The sequence below is a fragment of the Stegostoma tigrinum genome, chromosome 41, assembly GCF_030684315.1.
Source record: "Stegostoma tigrinum isolate sSteTig4 chromosome 41, sSteTig4.hap1, whole genome shotgun sequence".
In the NCBI taxonomy this organism is placed as follows: domain Eukaryota; kingdom Metazoa; phylum Chordata; class Chondrichthyes; order Orectolobiformes; family Stegostomatidae; genus Stegostoma; species Stegostoma tigrinum.
The window spans coordinates 9,082,427-9,100,811 of NC_081394.1; the positions used below are offsets into that span (position 1 = coordinate 9,082,427).

An 18,385-nucleotide genomic window follows, 5' to 3' on the forward strand; every position below is an offset into this window, starting at 1 on the left:
TCCCCACTCTCTGTTGCCCCTCCTAACTCTCCCTCACTCCCCTACCTACTCCCCCTACTGCCTTTCCAACTGTCCCTCTCTCTCCTCCCCAATCTCTCTCACTTCTGTCTGCATCCCTCCCACTTGCTGCCGACTCTGCCTCACTCCCAACCGTCCCTCATTTCCAAATCACTCTCCCTCCTCCCCTCCTCTCTCCCTCCTCCCCTCCTCACTCCTCTCCTCTTCATTACCTTCCCCATCTCTCCCCTCTCCATTTCTCCCATCCTCCACACTGCCCTACGCGTGTCTTCCTTCCCCCTCAATCCCAACCCCCAACCCTCATCCCTCCCCCAAACCCTCATCCCTCCCTCAAAGCCCTATCTCTCCCCCAAAGCCTCATCCCTCCCCCAAACCCTCATCCCTCCCTCAAAGCCCTATCTCTCCCCCAAAGCCTCATCCCTCCCCCAAACCCTCATCCCTCCCTCAAAGCCCTATCTCTCCCCCAAAGCCTCATCCCTCCCCCAAACCCTCATCCCTCCCTCAAAGCCCTATCTCTCCCCCAAAGCCTCATCCCTCCCCCAAACCCTCATCCCTCCCTCAAAGCCCTATCTCTCCCCCAAAGCCTCATCCCTCCCCCAAACCCTCATCCCTCCCTCAAAGCCCTATCTCTCCCCCAAAGCCTCATCCCTCCCCCAAACCCTCATCCCTCCCTCAAAGCCCTATCTCTCCCCCAAAGCCTCATCCCTCCCCCAAACCCTCATCCCCCCTTTGCCTCCCCTCCCATTTTCCCTCCACACCACCAGATGCTGTCCCCTGCTGGTTGGAGGCAGGTGCATTGCAGTTACAGCACCACCTTTTGGCATCAGTGGGTAATGCAGCTCCCCTTCCTGGGCTGTGATGGAGGGAGAGAAGATGGGTGGCAATCCACCCCTGAGCCCATCCCTCAGGGCTGCTCCAGTTGGCTGTCACTTAGCCTGTAGTTTGCCACGTCCTGGTACATGGACTGCTGGCCCCGTGTGATGTCCTCATAGGTGGTCAGCTCGGCCTGGTTCAGACCCTGTCCAGGAACGAAAGAGTATCAGAGAAATTCACACGTACAGTGAGAGAGAGAGAGAGAGAGACAGGGAGAGCGGGATAGGATGGAGAGAGAGAGAAATAGAGAGACAGACCGAGAGAGAGAGAGAAAGAGAGAGAGGCACAGTGAGTGAAAGAAGAGAGACAACGGGGAAAGAGAGAGAGAGGGGCAACAGGAGGGAAAGAGTGTGAGATGGGAAAAAGTTAAAGGGAGACACACCCAGAGATTATGGGACAGACAGAAACTAGAGACAGAAAGAGAGACGAGAAACAGAGAGGCACAGAATAAAAGAGACAGAGAGAGAAACAGGAAGAGTGGCATGGAAAAGAGGACTCAGAAAGTCCAATAAAGGCAGCAACAAGGACAGAGAGTAAGAAAGACAGAGGAGAGCGATAGAGTAAGACCAGAGGGAGAGAAGGACACAGTGAGACAGCAGAGACAGAGGGATAGAGTGAGACAGAGTGAATCAGCCACAGAGAAAGGGATGGAGTGAGAGTGAGATGGCCAGGGGAGAGAAAAAGGAACAGTCCCAGAATAAAAGATAGAGAGACAGTTGGGAAACAAAGCCAACGAGTGAAGAAACAAAGTGGAACAGAAAGGACCAAAGTATTTTATTTTGACCAAAATATTTTTCTCTTAATCTGCACTGGAATGTGTGTGAGACAGAATGTATGAGAGAGTGTGTGTGTGTGTGTGTGTGTGTGTGTGAGACACTGCGTGTGTGTGTGTGTGTGTGTGTGTGTGTGTGTGTGTGTGTGTGTGTGTGTGTGTGTGTGTGTGTGTGTGAGTGAGTGAGTGAGTGAGTGAGTGAGTGAGTGAGTGAGTGAGTGAGTGAGTGAGTGAGTGCGTGCGTGCGTGCGTGCGTGCGTGTGTGTGTGTGTGTGTGTGTTTTGAGGGAGTGTGTGAACGTAAATGATTTGGAGGAAGGTGTAGGTGGTCTGATCAGCAAGTTTGCTGATGACTCTAAGATTGGTGGAGTAGCTGATAGTGAAGGGGACTGTCAGAGATTACACCAGAATATAGATAAACTGGAGAGTTGGGCAGATAAATGGCAGATGGAGCTCAATCCGGGCAAATGCGAGGTGATGCATTTTGGAAGATCAATTTCAAGGGTGAACTTTACAGTAAATGGAAAAGTTCTAGGGAAAGTTGATGAACAGAGAGATCTGGGTGTTCAGGCCCATTGTTTCCTGAAGGTGGCAGGTCAATAGGGTGGTCTAGAAGGCATATGGCATGCTTTCCTTCATTGGGCGGGGTATTGAGTGCAAGAGTTGGAAGGTCATGTTGCAGTTGTATAGGATTTTGGTTCGGCCACATTTGGAGTACTGTGTACAGTTCTGGTCGCCACATTACCAAAAGGATGTGGATGCTTTGGAGAGGGTGCAGAGGAGGCTCACCAGGGTGTTGCCTGGTATGGAGGGTGCTAGCTATGAAGAAAGGTTGAGTCGATTAGGATTATTTTCATTAGAAAGACGGAAATTGACGGGGGACCTGATTGAGGTCTACAAAATCATGAGGGGTATAGACAGGGTGGATAGCAAGAAGCTTTTTCCCAGAGTGGGGGACTCAATTACTAGGGGTCATGAGTTCAAAGTGAGAGGAGGAAAGCTTAAGGGAGATGTGCGTGCAAAGTTCTTTACACAGAGGGTGGTGGGTGCCTGGAACGCGTTACCAGCGGAGGTGGTAGACGCAGACATGTTAGTGTCTTTGAAGATGTATCTGGACAGGTACATGGGTGGGCAGGGAGCAAATGGACACAGACCCTTAGAAAATAGTTGATAGGCTTAGACAGAGGATCTCGATTGGCGCAGGCCTGGACGGCCGAAGGGCCTGTTCCTGCGCTGTAATTTTCTTTGTTCTTTGTGTGAGTGTGACAATTTATGTGTGTGTGTTTGAAAGTTCATATGAAGACTTCATGTTTATACTTTTATATTTTTAACTGGAGCATCACTAATCTTTGTACCTTGCTTAACTAAACCTGTATTTCATAATAAATAATGATGTTGTTGTTGTCGATTGAAGAGGATTGAAGATGGATCTCTACACTCAAAACCTAATGTCGAGAACGTAAATCGTTGGCTGTAATAGGTAAAATATTTCAATTTATGATGTGACTGGAGGTGTAGTGTGATCAGAGAGAGAGAGAGACACTGCAATTCTCCAAACGCATCAGAACATTACTGAATGCATGAGTAGGGTTCATACCTCATATAGATTCTCATTCTCTTCTTTATAGCGCTGGATTTTTTCCTTCAAAGTTCTTTGCGATTTCTGTTCAAAAATCAATGCAGGAGGGTTTGGTTACTGATAGCATATGGACTGGACAAAATGCATAGCAACCGAAAGGACACAGAGAAACCAATTTAACTGCGCACTCTTTCACACACCAGACAAGAATAGTATTCCTATGGAAAGATTCTCAATGAAGTTCACAAAAACCTGGCACAAAAAATGATTAAATAGTCAACTGTCCCATCATAAACCAGCTCGAAAGGGACAGCACAGGGTTAGATACAGAGTAAAGCTCCCTCTACACTGTTTCCCATCAAACACTCCCAGGAACAGGGACAGCACGGGGTTAGATACAGAGTAAAGCTCCCTCTACACTGCCCACTCCATCAAACACTCCCAGGAACAGGGGCAGCACGGGGTTAGATACAGAGTAAAGCTCGCTCTACACTGTCTCCCATCAAACACTCCCAGTACAGGGGCAGCATGGCGTTAGATACAGAGTAAAGCTCTCTCTACATTATCCCATTAAACACTTCCAGGACTGGGACAGCACGGGGTTAGATACAGAGTAAAGCTTCCTCCACACTATCCCATTAAACACTCCCAGGACAGGGACAGCACGGGGTTAGATACAGAGTAAAGCTCCCTCTACACTATCCCATTAAACACTTCCAGGACAGGGGCAGCATGGGGTTAGATACAGAGTAAAGCTCCCTCTACACTATCCCCTTAAACACTCCCAGGACCGCAGTAGCAGTGAGAAGACCAGGTTTTGACAGTGTAGTTTTGTTGCTCAGAGCTGTGATGCTAGGAGTGGTAAGGGTTAGGGCTGGGGCTGGGTGTTGGGGTTTGGGGGCGGGCTAATGCAGACAATGCTCCCACATTGCAGCGTGTCTGTTTAAGGAAATTAGGAACACAGGACCATGAAGGGGCTGTTCGGCCCATCGAGGCTGCTCTGCCACTCAATGAGATCACGGCTGATCTGCAGCCGAACTTCACCTACCTGCCTTGGGCCCATACCACTTAATGCCCTTGATTAATAAAATGTTGTCTAACTCAGATTTAAATTTAACAATTGAATTAGCATTGTACACCATCTGAGGAAGGCATTCCAATAGTCTTTGTGCTTGGAAGTGCTTTCTAACATCTCTCCTGAATGGCCTGGCCTACATTCTTAGACTGTCCCCCCGGTTCTTAAATCTTCAACCAATGGAAATGGATTATCTCTATCCAACCTCTCTTTCCCTGTTAAAATCCTCGAGACTCATCCTATAACCTTTTAATTTCAAAACAACTTGAAGGCCCAATTTCTCTAATCTCTCCTCATAATTTAACCCCTGAAAACTAAATATCATTCTTGTAACCATACATTGTGCTCTCTCCAAGGCCAGTATATCGTTCCCAGGGTGTGGTGCTCAGATCTGCTCACAGTACTCCAAATGGGGTCTATGTAGGGTTTTGTACAACATGTGGACATTCTTGTACTCTAGTCCTCTGGATATAAAATAGTGTTCCGCTAACCTCCTTTCTGCATGTGTTCATGGCATTTTCATTGAATGCCTACAGTATGGGGGCAGGCCATTCCGCCCATCAAGACCACACTGACCCTCAGAACAGCATTCCACTTCCTACCCTATAACCTTGCACTTCCCATAGCTAATCCGCTTAGCCTGCACGTCCCTGAACACTATGAGCAATTTAGCATGGCCAATCCACCTACCCTGCACATCTTTGGAGGAAACCCACGCAGACACAGGGGAGAATGTGCAAACTGTGCACAGATAGTCGCCCGAGGCTGGAATCGAACCCTGATCCCTGGCACCGTGAGGCAGCAGCATTAACCATTGAGACACCATGCCAAAATTTTAAAAAGCTATGCACCTGTACCCCCAAACCTCATTGGATGTCCACTTCATTTAACTTTGAACCTTCTGAAAAATACCCTATCCATCCTATTGTTGGTCCAAAATGGATAACCTCACACCTGCTTATATTAAATTCCATCTGCGACAGTTTTGCCGATTTACCTATCTATAAATATCCTGGTGTCATTTTCACTGCTATCAACACTGTCTACAATGCTGCCCAATTTGGTGATGTTGGCAAATTTGGATAGTTGATTTTTTTATGCCATTATCCAAGTTATTAATGAATATTATGAACAATTGAGGCCCCAGTCCAGACCCCTGTGGGACATTACTTCCCATGTGCTGCCAACGTGAGTTCTAACCCAGCTCTCTGATTCCTGCCACTCCATCAATTTCCCAACCACTGCAGTAATTTTCCCTCGGTTCCATGGGCTTCCCATGCGGCTAACATTCCCTTGTGTGGGGCTTCACAAAAATCTTCTACAAGTCCATATAGACAACATCCACTGACTTACCTCTGTCCACTATCTTTGCCACCTCTTCAAAAATGAGGTTTGCCAGGCGTCACCTACCCTTCATGAATCCATGCTGACTCTCCCTAATTAAGTTAAATTTTTCAAGGTGGTCAGTTACCCCTATCCTTGCTGATCTCTTACAAATCCTACATGAAGCTCGACTATGTTATGATCACTATTTGGCAAATGCTCATGAACCCGATCACTAATTAAATAAGGTTCATTGCTCATCGTTAGATCCAATATTGCTTGTCCTCATGTGATATCCAAGACGTATGCTGTAGGAAACTATCCTGGACATGCTATAAAAAGATTAAAATCCCGCATTAATACAATTCTGCCTTTGCTAAATATTTGCCTCATTTCAGCAAGTGAACAACATTTCTGAGCTGCTACCAGGCAGTCTGTGTACGGCCCCCATTGTGATTTTTGTTCTTTTATATTTCCTCATTTCCTTCCATAAAATCTCCACAAGGTGTTTTCCCCTCATTATCATCCTTCCTCACCATAGATGTGATTCTGTTTCTAGCCAATAATGCTACTTCACCCTCCCTCTGCCAATTTTTTTCTTCTGTTCCCCCCTTAAACCTTATATCCTGGTATATTTCATTCCCAGTCCTGAACATTCTGCAGCCATGTCTCTCCTGTATGGAGTCATAGAGAAGTACACATGGAAACAAAGCTTTCAGTCCAACACGTCAATGCCTACCAGATATCCTAAATTAATCCAGTCCCATTTGCCAGCATTTGGCCTATCTTGCTCTAAACTCTTCCTATCCATGTCCCCATCCAGGTGCCTTTTAAATGTTGTAACTGTACCAGCCCCCACCACTTCCTCTGGCAGCTCATTCCATACAGAGATTTTTTTTTGGATTCCCCTATCCAGGGAAAAGACCTTGGGTATTTATAAATAAAAAGCTTGGCAGGTCTGGCAGCATCTGAGGAAGGATCACTCGACCCGAACCATTAACTCTGCTTTCTCTCCACAGATGCTGCCAGACCTGCTGAGCTTTTCCAGCAACTTCTGGTTTACAGCACCCGCAGCTCTTTCGATTTTTACCTTGGCCATTTAGCCTATCCATGCCCCTCATGATTTTAGAAACCTCTATCAGGTCACCCCTCAGCCTCCGACGCTCCAGGGAAAATAACCCCAGCCTATTCAGATCCTCACCGCAACTCAAACCCCCCAACCCCGGCAACATCCTTACCAATCTTTTCTGAACCCTTTAAAGTTTTACAAAACCCGTCCTAAACCAGGGAGGCCGGAATTGAACACAGTATTCCAAAAGTGGCCCTAACCAATGTCTTGTACAGCCGCAAGTTGACCTTCCCGACTCCTGTACTCAATGCACTGACCAATAAAGACAAGTAGAGCAAACACCTTCTTCATTATCCTAGCAACCTGCGACTCTACTTCCAAGGAACTATAAACCTACACTCCAAGGTCTCTTTGTTCAACAACACTCCCCAGGACATTTTTGTTAAGTGTATAAGTCTGGCCTTGATGTGCCTTTCTAAAATGCAGCGCCTCGCACTTGTCTAATTTAAACTCCATCCACCACCCCTTGGCCCATCTGATCATATCACAGTTTCTGACTTGAATTTGTGCCAGCAGCTCATTTTATTTGTTCCTTACACTCTGTGCACTTGTGCAAAGAACTCTAAGCAATAAACGCTGGCCTAGCAAGCATCCTCCTGCCCTGAATGAATTTAAAAGAAAGTCCAAAATAGTATACTTGTTTGAGGGGGAGATAGCCACTGGGGTCCTCTGCACTGACTGTCTGTTGATCCTGATCTATCTGCCTCAACTTAGCGTATGGCCACAATTTGGCTCAGTGGTTAGCACTGATGCCTCATGGCGCCAGGGACCTGCATTCAATCCCACACCTCGGGCAACTGTCTGTGTGGAGTCTGCACATTCTCCCGGTGTCCATGTGGGTTTCCTCCAACAGCCCGAAGATGCACAGAGTAGGTGGATTGGCTGGCCATGCTAAATTGCCCGTAGTGCCCAGGGATGTTTGAGCTAGGCCTGGGGAATTAGCGGAATGGGCCTTTGCCCATTGGTATGCTCTTTGAAGGGGTTTTGGGCCAAATGGCCTGTTTCCACAATATAGGGATTCGAGTCTCTGAAACTCCTGTCTTTGAAGCTTTCCTTTTTTATTTGACTTCAAAAATATACTTTATCCATAAAAATCTTTATATATAAACATAGATATAGATGCTTACAGCATGGAAACAGGCCCTTCGGACCAACCTGTCCATACCACCCAGTTTTCACAATTAATCTAGTCTCATTTGCTCGTGTTTGGTCCATATCCCTCCCTACCTATCCCATCCATGCCCCTGTCCAAATGTTTCTTAAAATGACAAAATTGTACTCACCTCCACCACTGCATCTGGCAGCCCACTCCAGATATTTACCACCCTCTGTGTGAAACAATTGCCCCTCTGGACCCTTCTGTACCTCTTGCCTTCTCACCTTAAACCTACGCCATTTAGCTTTGGACTCCCCTTCCAAGCTGTCGGCTGTCTACCATATCTCTACCCCTCGTGATTTTATAGACCTCGATAAGGTTACCCATCTGTCTCCTACGCTCCAGGGGTAAAAAAACAAACGCCAAAGCAGTTTGGTTCTGTACATTGTCATTACATATGAAGAACAAACAAACCTGAGGCACTCCTTACTGATGCAAGGCTATATTTACACATATTAGAGGTACTGGAAGAGTTCAATAAGCGAATGGACCCCCATTGTAAGTACAGTGTGGAGCTGGAGGAACACAGCAGGTCAGGCAGCATCAGAGGGGAAGGAAAGTTGATGTTTCAGATTCATCAGGACTCTGGGCCCCTCGTTGTATTCTGGCAGAAAGACCTCAGATGGTGGTCTTCCCCCAATGCATCTTGGCGGGCAGCTATGCCCAGGCTTTAGTGGGTCCCTCAGCACGTAGGCCCAGACCTTGGAATGTGCCAGTCTGCAACACTCAGATGGGGTCATCTCCTCATTATGGAAGGCCGACATATTTCGGGGAGACCCAGAGAGCCCCTTTCACCAAGTTGATGGCCGTCCGGGCGCAGTCGATGTTTTGTCTCTGTGCGCGTCACAGGAAGCAGGCAACAGAGCACAGAGCCGCAGCTCTTGGAGGTGCTCGGTTCAACTGTTGCACGTTTCTCCAGGGTTCCTTTGACAGTCTGAACCCGACCATTGCCACTCCGAGGGGACCATGAGGTGCCGCAGAGCATCCGGGCATGCACAAAGGATCTGACAGGGAGTGCCCTTCTCACTACAAGCCAAGCGATGCCTTGGTGCTTGTTGGAAAGTTCTGGTGATGAGGCAATCTGCCAAATGGCTTTGACAGGTCTGCTCAGGGTAACACACGACGGGATCCACCCCTCCTTTTCCCTCAGGGTCTCGAGGATACTACATGCTGACCACTTCCTTGAGGTCAAAAGTGCTTTTCTTTGCGAATTTCTCAGCAAAGGACGGTCCAACTTCTTGGAACATCCTGCAGCAGTGAGCTGAGTCCCATCCTTTGCAACACTGGGGATAGGTAGAACACAATATGTTAGTAACGCTTGGCGTCTGCGTGCCGAGGGTCTATGCAAGGCTTGATGCAGCCACAAATAAAGGTGGTCATTAGGACGAGGGCAGAGTTTGGAATATTAATCCATCCCACCATATCCAGAGTTGGGTACGTTACTCCATCCCACCTTATCCAGAGTTGGGTACGTTACTCCATCCCACCTTATCCAGAGTTGGGTACGTTAATCCATCCCACTTTATCCAGAGTTGGGTACGTTACTCCATCCTACCTTATCCAGAGTTGGGTACGTTACTCCATCCCACTTTATCCAGATTTGGGTACGTTACTCCATCCTACCTTATCCAGAGTTGGGTACGTTACTCCATCCCACCTTATCCAGAGTTGGGTACGTTACTCCATCCCACTTTATCCAGAGTTGGGTACGTTAATCCAACCCACCTTATCCAGAGTTTGGTATATGGAGTCCCTGCAATCCACCTTAGAACAGGGAAGACGGCTTGTGCAATTGCAAAGGCACAGGGTCTGGGAATGGGCCAGAACTGCATCATGAACAATAACAGAGAGAGTGCCACACAGCTTGGGTTTCTGCCCAAAAGCCCAGTTTCTGCCTAACTATGGTAATACGCTCCTCCCAAGATTTTGTGCACACCTCAGCCCCTCCAAACCATACTCACATCACCTTCGGGTAATCTGTCCTGATGCTGAAGGTGATGAAGAATCGGCCGGCCCAGTTCCCAAAGAAACGGCCTCACTCTTGCCTCGGTTTACCTAGGCTCCCAAGGCCAGTTCGAACTGGTTGCAGATCCTCATGAGTCTGCGCATTGACAGCGGATCTGAGCACAAAATGGTGACATCATCCACGTACGGGGGGGGTCTTTGATCTGCAGGCCTCTGCTGCCTGGAATAGTCGCCCCTCCCAGGCTCACACCCTTCCTAATGGACTCAGCAAAGGGCTCCACACAACGCATAAACGAGGCAGGAGAGAGAGGCCTGCCTGACCCTCAATTTGATCGGGAAGCTTTTTGATTCCCACCCTTTGATTGAGACTGCATGGGAGCATGCGATATCCTGCCGAAGGCCTTCTCCTGGTCCAGGCTGATGAGGCAGGTGTGTCCAACATCCCTGTCCTGGATGAAGGTGCTCATATCCCTGAGGAATGTGAGGTTCTCAGACATTGTCCTGCCCAGTACGGCACATGTTTGGGTGAGGTAGATCATTAATCCCACAGCAGCCCTGATCCAGTGGGCAATGACCTTAGATAGGATTTTGCAGTCCGCATTCAGTAGTGAAATTGGTCACCAAGTTCTGATTTCCTCCCTTTCTCCCTTCCACTTGTAGATGAGGGTGATGATTCCTCATGGATTCACTCACGGTACCTGCCAGAAGCATATTGTCACACACCTCCAGCAGGTCCTGGCCAATCAGGTCCCACAGAGTCGAATATAACTCGGTTGGGAAGCCTTTGCTTCCGAGAGTTTTATTCCTTTCCAAGGACTCGAGGCCCTTGGTCAGCTCATCCAGAGATAACGTCTGGCCCAGCTCTCCCATGGGCTATCATCTCAGAACTCAATGATAGAGGACAGGAACAACTGAAAGGCCGCTCTGGGTGTGGGCTTTGTGTCGTACAATCTGGTATAAAAGCATTTGTCAATCCTCAGGATATCAGACTGAGATGGCGTTACTGAGTCATCTTCTTCCTTCAGGCTGCTGAGTACCGAGCTATACCTTGCGCACTTTCCGTAAGAAGAAACATGAACACATCCCATCATGCTCCACGGTGCGGAACCTGGACCAGAATATTATCTTGGAGGTCTCTGAGGCAAAGGGCAAAGAGATCCATTTTCACATCAATCTCGAGATATATATATAACTGTGATGCCTTCTGCCTCCTGCTTATTCCTGAATGTGTCCAACTGCTGCTTTAACCAATTTGTATGGGCTGGCAGGGGCTGCAATGTGGGCACACTACCAGCAAGTTGCGATGTCGCTGTGCCTTTAAGAGAGAGTTGCTCTGGGCTCTTGCAGAGCACTGTTGTCAGAGCGGCACCAGAGTGTCTGCTTCAGAAGCGGGGGGTAAGCAGCCTTGAGGGCCCTGAGCAGTTGTTTTTTTTTTGCAAATGAGACAAAAGAAACTTGGGTGAGCGCTCACTCAGGCCCAAGGTTTCAGTTTTGCTTTCAGTTGGGATTTGGAAGTTAGTTGTTGAAGCTGATAGATACAGCTCTCTCTCTGCTGCAGCAAAAAGAAAATCATTGAGTCCTCTCTCCCTGCTGCTAGATTGTTTCTTTCAGTTTTCCTTTCTCCTGGACTGGAGAGGAGATAGCTCGTGAGGAAAATCTGTTTTGTTGAAATTGCCTTTGCCAAGGGGCATGTTTATGAGATACTGCTATATTGGAACAGTTGATGACTAGTAGTTGTTATGTATTAGTTTATTAAATATTTCAACAGAGATAAAGTTATGCCATTGGTTTTGTTTGTATTTTAGCTGTGCTGTAATAATAAAGTGTGTTTTGCTTAAAGCCTGGTGGTGGCACAATTGAATTATATCTGGAGCACAGCACCTTTCACAAATCTTTCAATTAAAGTTTAAGAAATCTAGGTTCTAGGCTATCTCCTTGATATATTTCAATCTATTCCATAACAAGATGTAATTGGCAAGGATGTTCCAACAGTCCCAGATATCCCACGTCTCACAGGAGGAGCATACCACCGCACACACTATCATTTCTAACCCTCGAGTGATGACTGAAATTAAAAACATCAATAAAGAGCTCAGTGTTGGGATCATTACTATTCACACCACACATTCACAATCCAGATGAAGGAAATGAGGGCATTGTTGCTGGATTTGCAGATGACTGAGAGATAGGTAGAGGGACAGAAAGGGTTGAGGAGGCAGGGAGGCTGCAGAAGGACTTGAACAGGTGAGGAGGGTAGGCACCCTCTTCCTGAGGGTGGAGGTAGCTGGTATGAGGGGACATAGTGAGTAGAGGTAGATATGGGGAGACATCAGAGGTAGGTTCTTTACTCGGAGACGGTAGTGGAGTCGGCCTCATTCGGGGCATTTAAGCAGCTATTAGATAGGTATATGGATGATACTGTAAGGTAGGGGTGGAGGTTAGATAGACCTTAGATTTAGGGTAAAATTTCGTACTGTGCTGTACCGTTCTTTGTTCTATGTTCTAAGTGGCAGATGGAATGTGATGTGGGAAAATTGTGAGGTTATGTACTCTGCTACGAAGAATGCAGGCATAGTCTATTTTCTAAATGGGAAAGGCTTTGGAAATCCGAAACACAAAAGGACTTAGAATTCAAGATTCTCTTTAGATTAACATGCAGGCTCAGTCAGCGGGTAGGAAGGTCGATGCGACATTAGCTTTTATTTCGAGAGGATTAGACTACAACAGCAGAAATGTACTGCTGAGGCCACGTAAAGCTCTGCTCAGATTGCACTTGGGACATTGCGAGCTATAGCGGACCCCATGTTTAAGGAAGGATTTTCTGGCCTTGGAAGGGGTACAGGGGAGGTTCATGAGAATGACCCCGGGGTGAAGGGCCTGTCATATGAGGAGCATTTGAGGACTCTTGGGCCTATATTCAGAGTTTAGAAGGATGAGGGGGGAATCTCATCGAAACTCACAGAATGCTGACAGGTCTGGGTAGGGTGAATGTGGAGAAAAACGTTTTCACTAGTTGGACAAACCAGGACACAAGGGCAAGAGTGAAAGGATGACCCTTCAGAGCTGAGATGAGGAGGAATTTCTTCATCCAGACGGAGGTGAATCTGGGGAAATCATTGCCATAAAGGGCTATAGAGGTCAAGTCACTGAGTGTTTTTAAGACAGAGATAAACAGATTCTTCATAGTAAAGGATTACAGGGAGAAAGCAGGAGAATGGGGGTTAAGAAATAGATCACCCGGGACTGAATGGGTTCATGGACTAGATGACCTAATTCTGCTCCTACATCATATGGTCTCACCTCTCGAAGCAGAATTGTCCCTGGGATGACAACCAGACTGAGGAGGAGTATGCCTTCCACCATGAGGATGATGTTCTTCTGCGATTCCCTGATATTGAAGAACTTGCGATGTGATTCTGGATAGGAGAGAGATTGGGAAGCAACAGGAATGTGTGAAATGTAAGGTGCTGGTCCCCGTCCTCAGTGGCAATTGGGAGCTGCTATTTGAGCCACTCTAGTCACCCAAATACCCATCTAAACAACACTCCACAGCCCCACCACACCCTCACCCAATACACACCCAAAGCCCATCTGCAGTGATTGTATTGAGGTCAGTCAGGTGGACCTCGTTGAGTATGAGTTCCCTGATTGGGACTGTTAACCTGGCCCAATCAGGGAGCCTTGGCTGTCACCCTTGATCCAATCAGGAAGCTCTGGATGCTAACCTTGGCCCAATCAGGGAGCACTGACTGTTACCCTGAGCCCAAACAGGGAGCCCTGGCTGTTAACCTGGACCAATGAGGGAGCCCTGCCTGTTAATCTGCCCCAATCAGGAGCCCTGGCTGTTAACCTGGTCCAATCAGGAAGCCCTGGTTGACAGATATAAACAGAAATGTTGGTTCTCCTCACTCTGAGAGTTGGGTCTAAGGGAGTTGGGGTCAGTGTCAAGGACGTGCCCTGTGTAAATAAAGGGGGACATGATGATGGGATAGCAGCCTGTGTGGAGCTGTTTAACCACTGACTCTCCCATCCAGTACCCACCCAGCAATATGTAACCAGTCCCAATACCTGCCCATGCCCCAGAGCAAACCCAGTGCCCACCCACCAAGCCACCACACGTTCATCACTCCCGCTTCCCCCCCCCCACCCAACTACAGAGGGAGACAACTGGTGTGTAGATGGGTTTGGGAGGCTTGCTGGTCATTCCCGATGATTTGGCAAGCCCAGAAGGTGGGGCGAAGGCGTGATTTCCAGCAACCCATGCTTGGTGCTGGAAAACCAGTTTCCATCCAGAAAGGGTGGAGTTGGGTTTGTCGAGACCCACTCAGACCACTTCTCCGTGCCTCTTATACACTCCCAACAACAACCCCCCACCCCGAAATCCTACCTCTTCAACTCTCAACCCAATGCCTCCACAGGGACCGGGACACTCACTGTAAACCCGGAGTCCAACGCTGCAGGATACTTTTCCCGTCACCTTGTTCTGGCAACGGTAAATGCCCAGGTCCTTCTCATTCACTTTCTCCCAACGGTACAGGGGTTCCTTGGAGTCAAGCGTTTCCCAGGTCGAGCTGTTGTAGTTCCTCATCTCCCAGGTGACATCCTCTCCAGAACTGACGTTGCACTGCAGTTGGAAAGAGTTTCCGAGCTCTGCTCGAACCGAAGGTATGGAAAAATTTCTGGGCACCACTGGAAGCGTAGAATAGTGGTCAATATCACCCACTAGTCAAACAGCACAGAAACCGATAGCTCACACTGTAAATAGCTGCCTATTTCGAAAGGCAAACTGAGAGGTGCAAACATGGCTTCATTGCTGAGATTCATTAGGCTCCGTTTTCACTGTTTGACCTGGGGCTGAATATTTTTCATTCATGAGCCATACAGCCTTTGGAGAAGGCAAAAACCGAAAGAGCTGCAGATGCTCTAAAATGGGAACAAAACCAGAAGTTTCTGGTAAACCTCAGCAGGTCTGGAAGGAAGAGGGGCATACACGCACACCCGTGAGGAAGCGTCACCAGACCCGAAACATTACACTCTGGTTTTCTCTTCACAGGTGCTGCCAGACCTGCTGAGCTTTTCCAACAATTTCTGCTTTTGCTCCTTTGAAGAAGGTGAGTTTGACACGTCTCAGACACAAGTTTGCGTCGGGTATCCAGGGGCTGGAAAGTGAAAGCTGTTTTGCAACCGGCTCTCAGGTTTTTAAGATGGGTGTTTGACACCGATCTGTGAGACGGCAGGCCTTTGGAAATGCCTGTGAACACAAACCTGCCTCTCCTTCTTTTGTCCTCTCTCTCTCCTTCACACGCTCTCACACTCACGCACTCACACACACACTCACTCACACATGCACACACACACACTCACGTGAGCACTCACTCACACACTAACACACACACACACACACTCTCACGTGAGCACTCACACTCTCTCAAACACACACACACACACACACACACACACTCAGACACACACACACACACACACTCACTCAGACACACTCTCTCTCAAACACACACACTCATACACATTCATGGGAGCACAGACTCACAATGCACACACACTCTCATACACATACACACACTCACATCACACATACACCACACATGTGCGCACACACACTCACAACACACACACACAAACACACAGACATACGCATATACACACACACTCACATCACATGCACGTGCACACACATACACTCACATGTACACACATGCATAATGCACACACATATCACACACACACTCACGTACACATACGCACACTCACATCACACATACACTCACATCAGACATACACCATTGACACGCACAGTCACGCACATACATATATACACACACCCCACTCACTCTCACACACACACATACACACACACACATCACACAGTTACATAAACACACACATACACATACAGACACACATCACACACACACTCACATACACATAAATACATACACATATAGACACTCACTCACACAAACAGGATCTCTCACACACACTCTCACGTATACACATTCACAGACACACACTCACATGCACATATACACATACACACACACTCTCATTCAGTCTAACACACATGCACGCACACTCAAACTCACTCACATACATATACACACAGCCCACACACACTCTCACGTGCACATGCATGTGCTCACACATACATGCACACGTGCACACACACATCTTACACACAGTCACATCACACAGTTACATAAATACACACACACTCATATAGACACACACACTCGCACACAAACACACACACAGGATCTCTCACACACACTCTCACATATACACATTCACAGACACACACACAGAGACACACACACACTCACGTGCATATATACACATATCACACGTACTCCCACATACACACACACCCTCACTCAGTCTAACACACATGCACGCTCACACACACACACAAACACAATACACACACTCACAGACACACACACTCACACACAAACTCACACTCACACATAGACACAAACACACTCACACACACAAACACACACAAAGACTCTCTCACAAGCATACACTCACACTCACACACACACACAAACACACACCTACACACACACACAAACATACACACACAGACACACACAAACACACACACACACAAACACAAACACACATACACACACATGCGAACACACAAACACATACACACATACCCACACACAAACACACACACACATACATCCATGGCCAATTCACATATACACACACTCACGCACACACTCACACACACGTATTCACTAACACAATCGTACACCACTCTCAAACACACTCGCACAAACACATACACATTCACACACACGTGTGTATAGACACAAACATACATGCATATGGACATACATACAAACACACACTCACAAACACACACAAAAATCAACCAGGCGGGCTGAAAAGCTGGAAAGGCAGCTCCCGTGGGCCGTCTTCACAAGGGTTTGCTGAAGTAGAAATGTAGGGAATAGGAGCAGAAGTGGAACATTCAGCCCTTCAAGCCTGGTCCACCATTTAATGGGATTGATCACCCAACTCAGTGTCCTGCTCCCACTTTCTCCGCGATTCCCTTTTGTCTCCTCAGCTCCAACAGGTATATCTCAGCACTTCTTTGTCTGTGTATACACAAGACCACACGAATAATGTTTTGAACTGTTGTGTATCCCTCATCGAAGGAAAGATATGCTGTCTGTGTTTGTGTGTGTGTGTGTTTGTGTGTGTGTTCCCTCCATACTGACCCACGGACAGTGCCCACTCCCTCAGCAATGACCCTCCGACGGTGCCCACTCCCTCAGCACTGACCCTCCGACAGTGCCCACTCCCTCAGCACTGACCCTCCGACAGTGCAACACTCCCTCAGCACTGACCCTCCGACAGTGCCCACTCCCTCAGCACTGACCCTCCAACTATGCAGCGCTCCCTCAGCACTGACCCTTCGACAGCACGGAGCTCCCTCAGCACTGATCCTCCAACAGTGCAGCGCTCCCTCAGCACTGACCCTCCGACAGTGCCCACTCCCTCAGTACTGACACTCCGACAGTGCGGCGCTCCCTCAGCACTGACCCTCCGACAGTGTGGTGCTCCCTCAGCACTGACCCTCTGACAGTGTGGCGCTCCCTCAGGGCTGACCATCCGACAGTGCCCGCTCCCTCAGCGCTGACCCTCCGACAGCGCCCGCTCCCTCAGCACTGACCCTCCGACAGCGCCCGCTCCCTCAGCACTGACCCTCCGACAGCGCCCGCTCCCTCAGCATTGACCCTCCCACAGTGCCCGCTCCCTCAGCACTGACCCTCCGACAGCGCCCGCTCCCTCAGCACTGACCCTCCGACAGCACCTGCTCCCTCAGCACTGACTCTCCATACTGATACCAGCAGTGTCGGTCTGTACTACAAGGCTGACACTTCTGGATTGAGACTGACTCCCACCAATTCAAAATCCAAAGTCAGAACGTTCATGACTGAGCTCACAAAACTGGAAAGTGAGTTCAGATCCCCGCTCCATTGTCCTGCTTAGTTTCAGTTCCTCTTTCAGTACAGCTGCCATCTGTATCAGCCTGAAAACCTGTCAAATATCTCACAGGGTCTTCCTGCCCAGCTCCCAGGGGATCCTGTGGATATCAGGGCTTGCTGTAACCTCTGAGCGATATCTCACTAAACCAAGGCGCAAAATCTACACTCTGTTTGCTGCTATCACCCACAGCTCACAGCTCACTGTGATGGAGACAGTTTTTGGCCTCAGCACCCCTGGTTTGTGATCTGACAAAGTACTGATGTACACAGTAACACACACAGACACACACATACAGCAGCATTCAGATACACATTCTGCAATGCGCATAAACACACACACATACAGCAGCATACAGATACACATTCTGAAATACATACACACCTACACACACAGCAGCATTCAGATACACATTCTGCAGTGCACATAAACACACATACAGCAACACTCAGATACACATTCTGCAATGCACACTAA

The 18,385-nt window shown here is 48.1% G+C and overlaps 1 protein-coding gene across 1 annotated transcript in view; it reads right to left on the minus strand.

Annotated features, from left to right (window-relative positions):
• Positions 1-764: 764 nt before the first annotated feature.
• The window catches only part of cd79a (CD79a molecule, immunoglobulin-associated alpha), a 52,591-nt gene continuing 34,970 nt past the window's right edge, over positions 765-18,385 (minus strand). The window contains exons 2-5 of the mRNA XM_059641403.1: positions 14,324-14,578; positions 13,190-13,305; positions 3,260-3,325; positions 765-1,036 (exon numbers count right to left, since the gene is read on the minus strand). Of these exons, the coding sequence (XP_059497386.1) occupies positions 923-1,036; positions 3,260-3,325; positions 13,190-13,305; positions 14,324-14,578 (551 nt within the window). The 3' untranslated portion in view covers positions 765-922. The remainder of the gene's footprint in view (positions 1,037-3,259; positions 3,326-13,189; positions 13,306-14,323; positions 14,579-18,385) is intronic.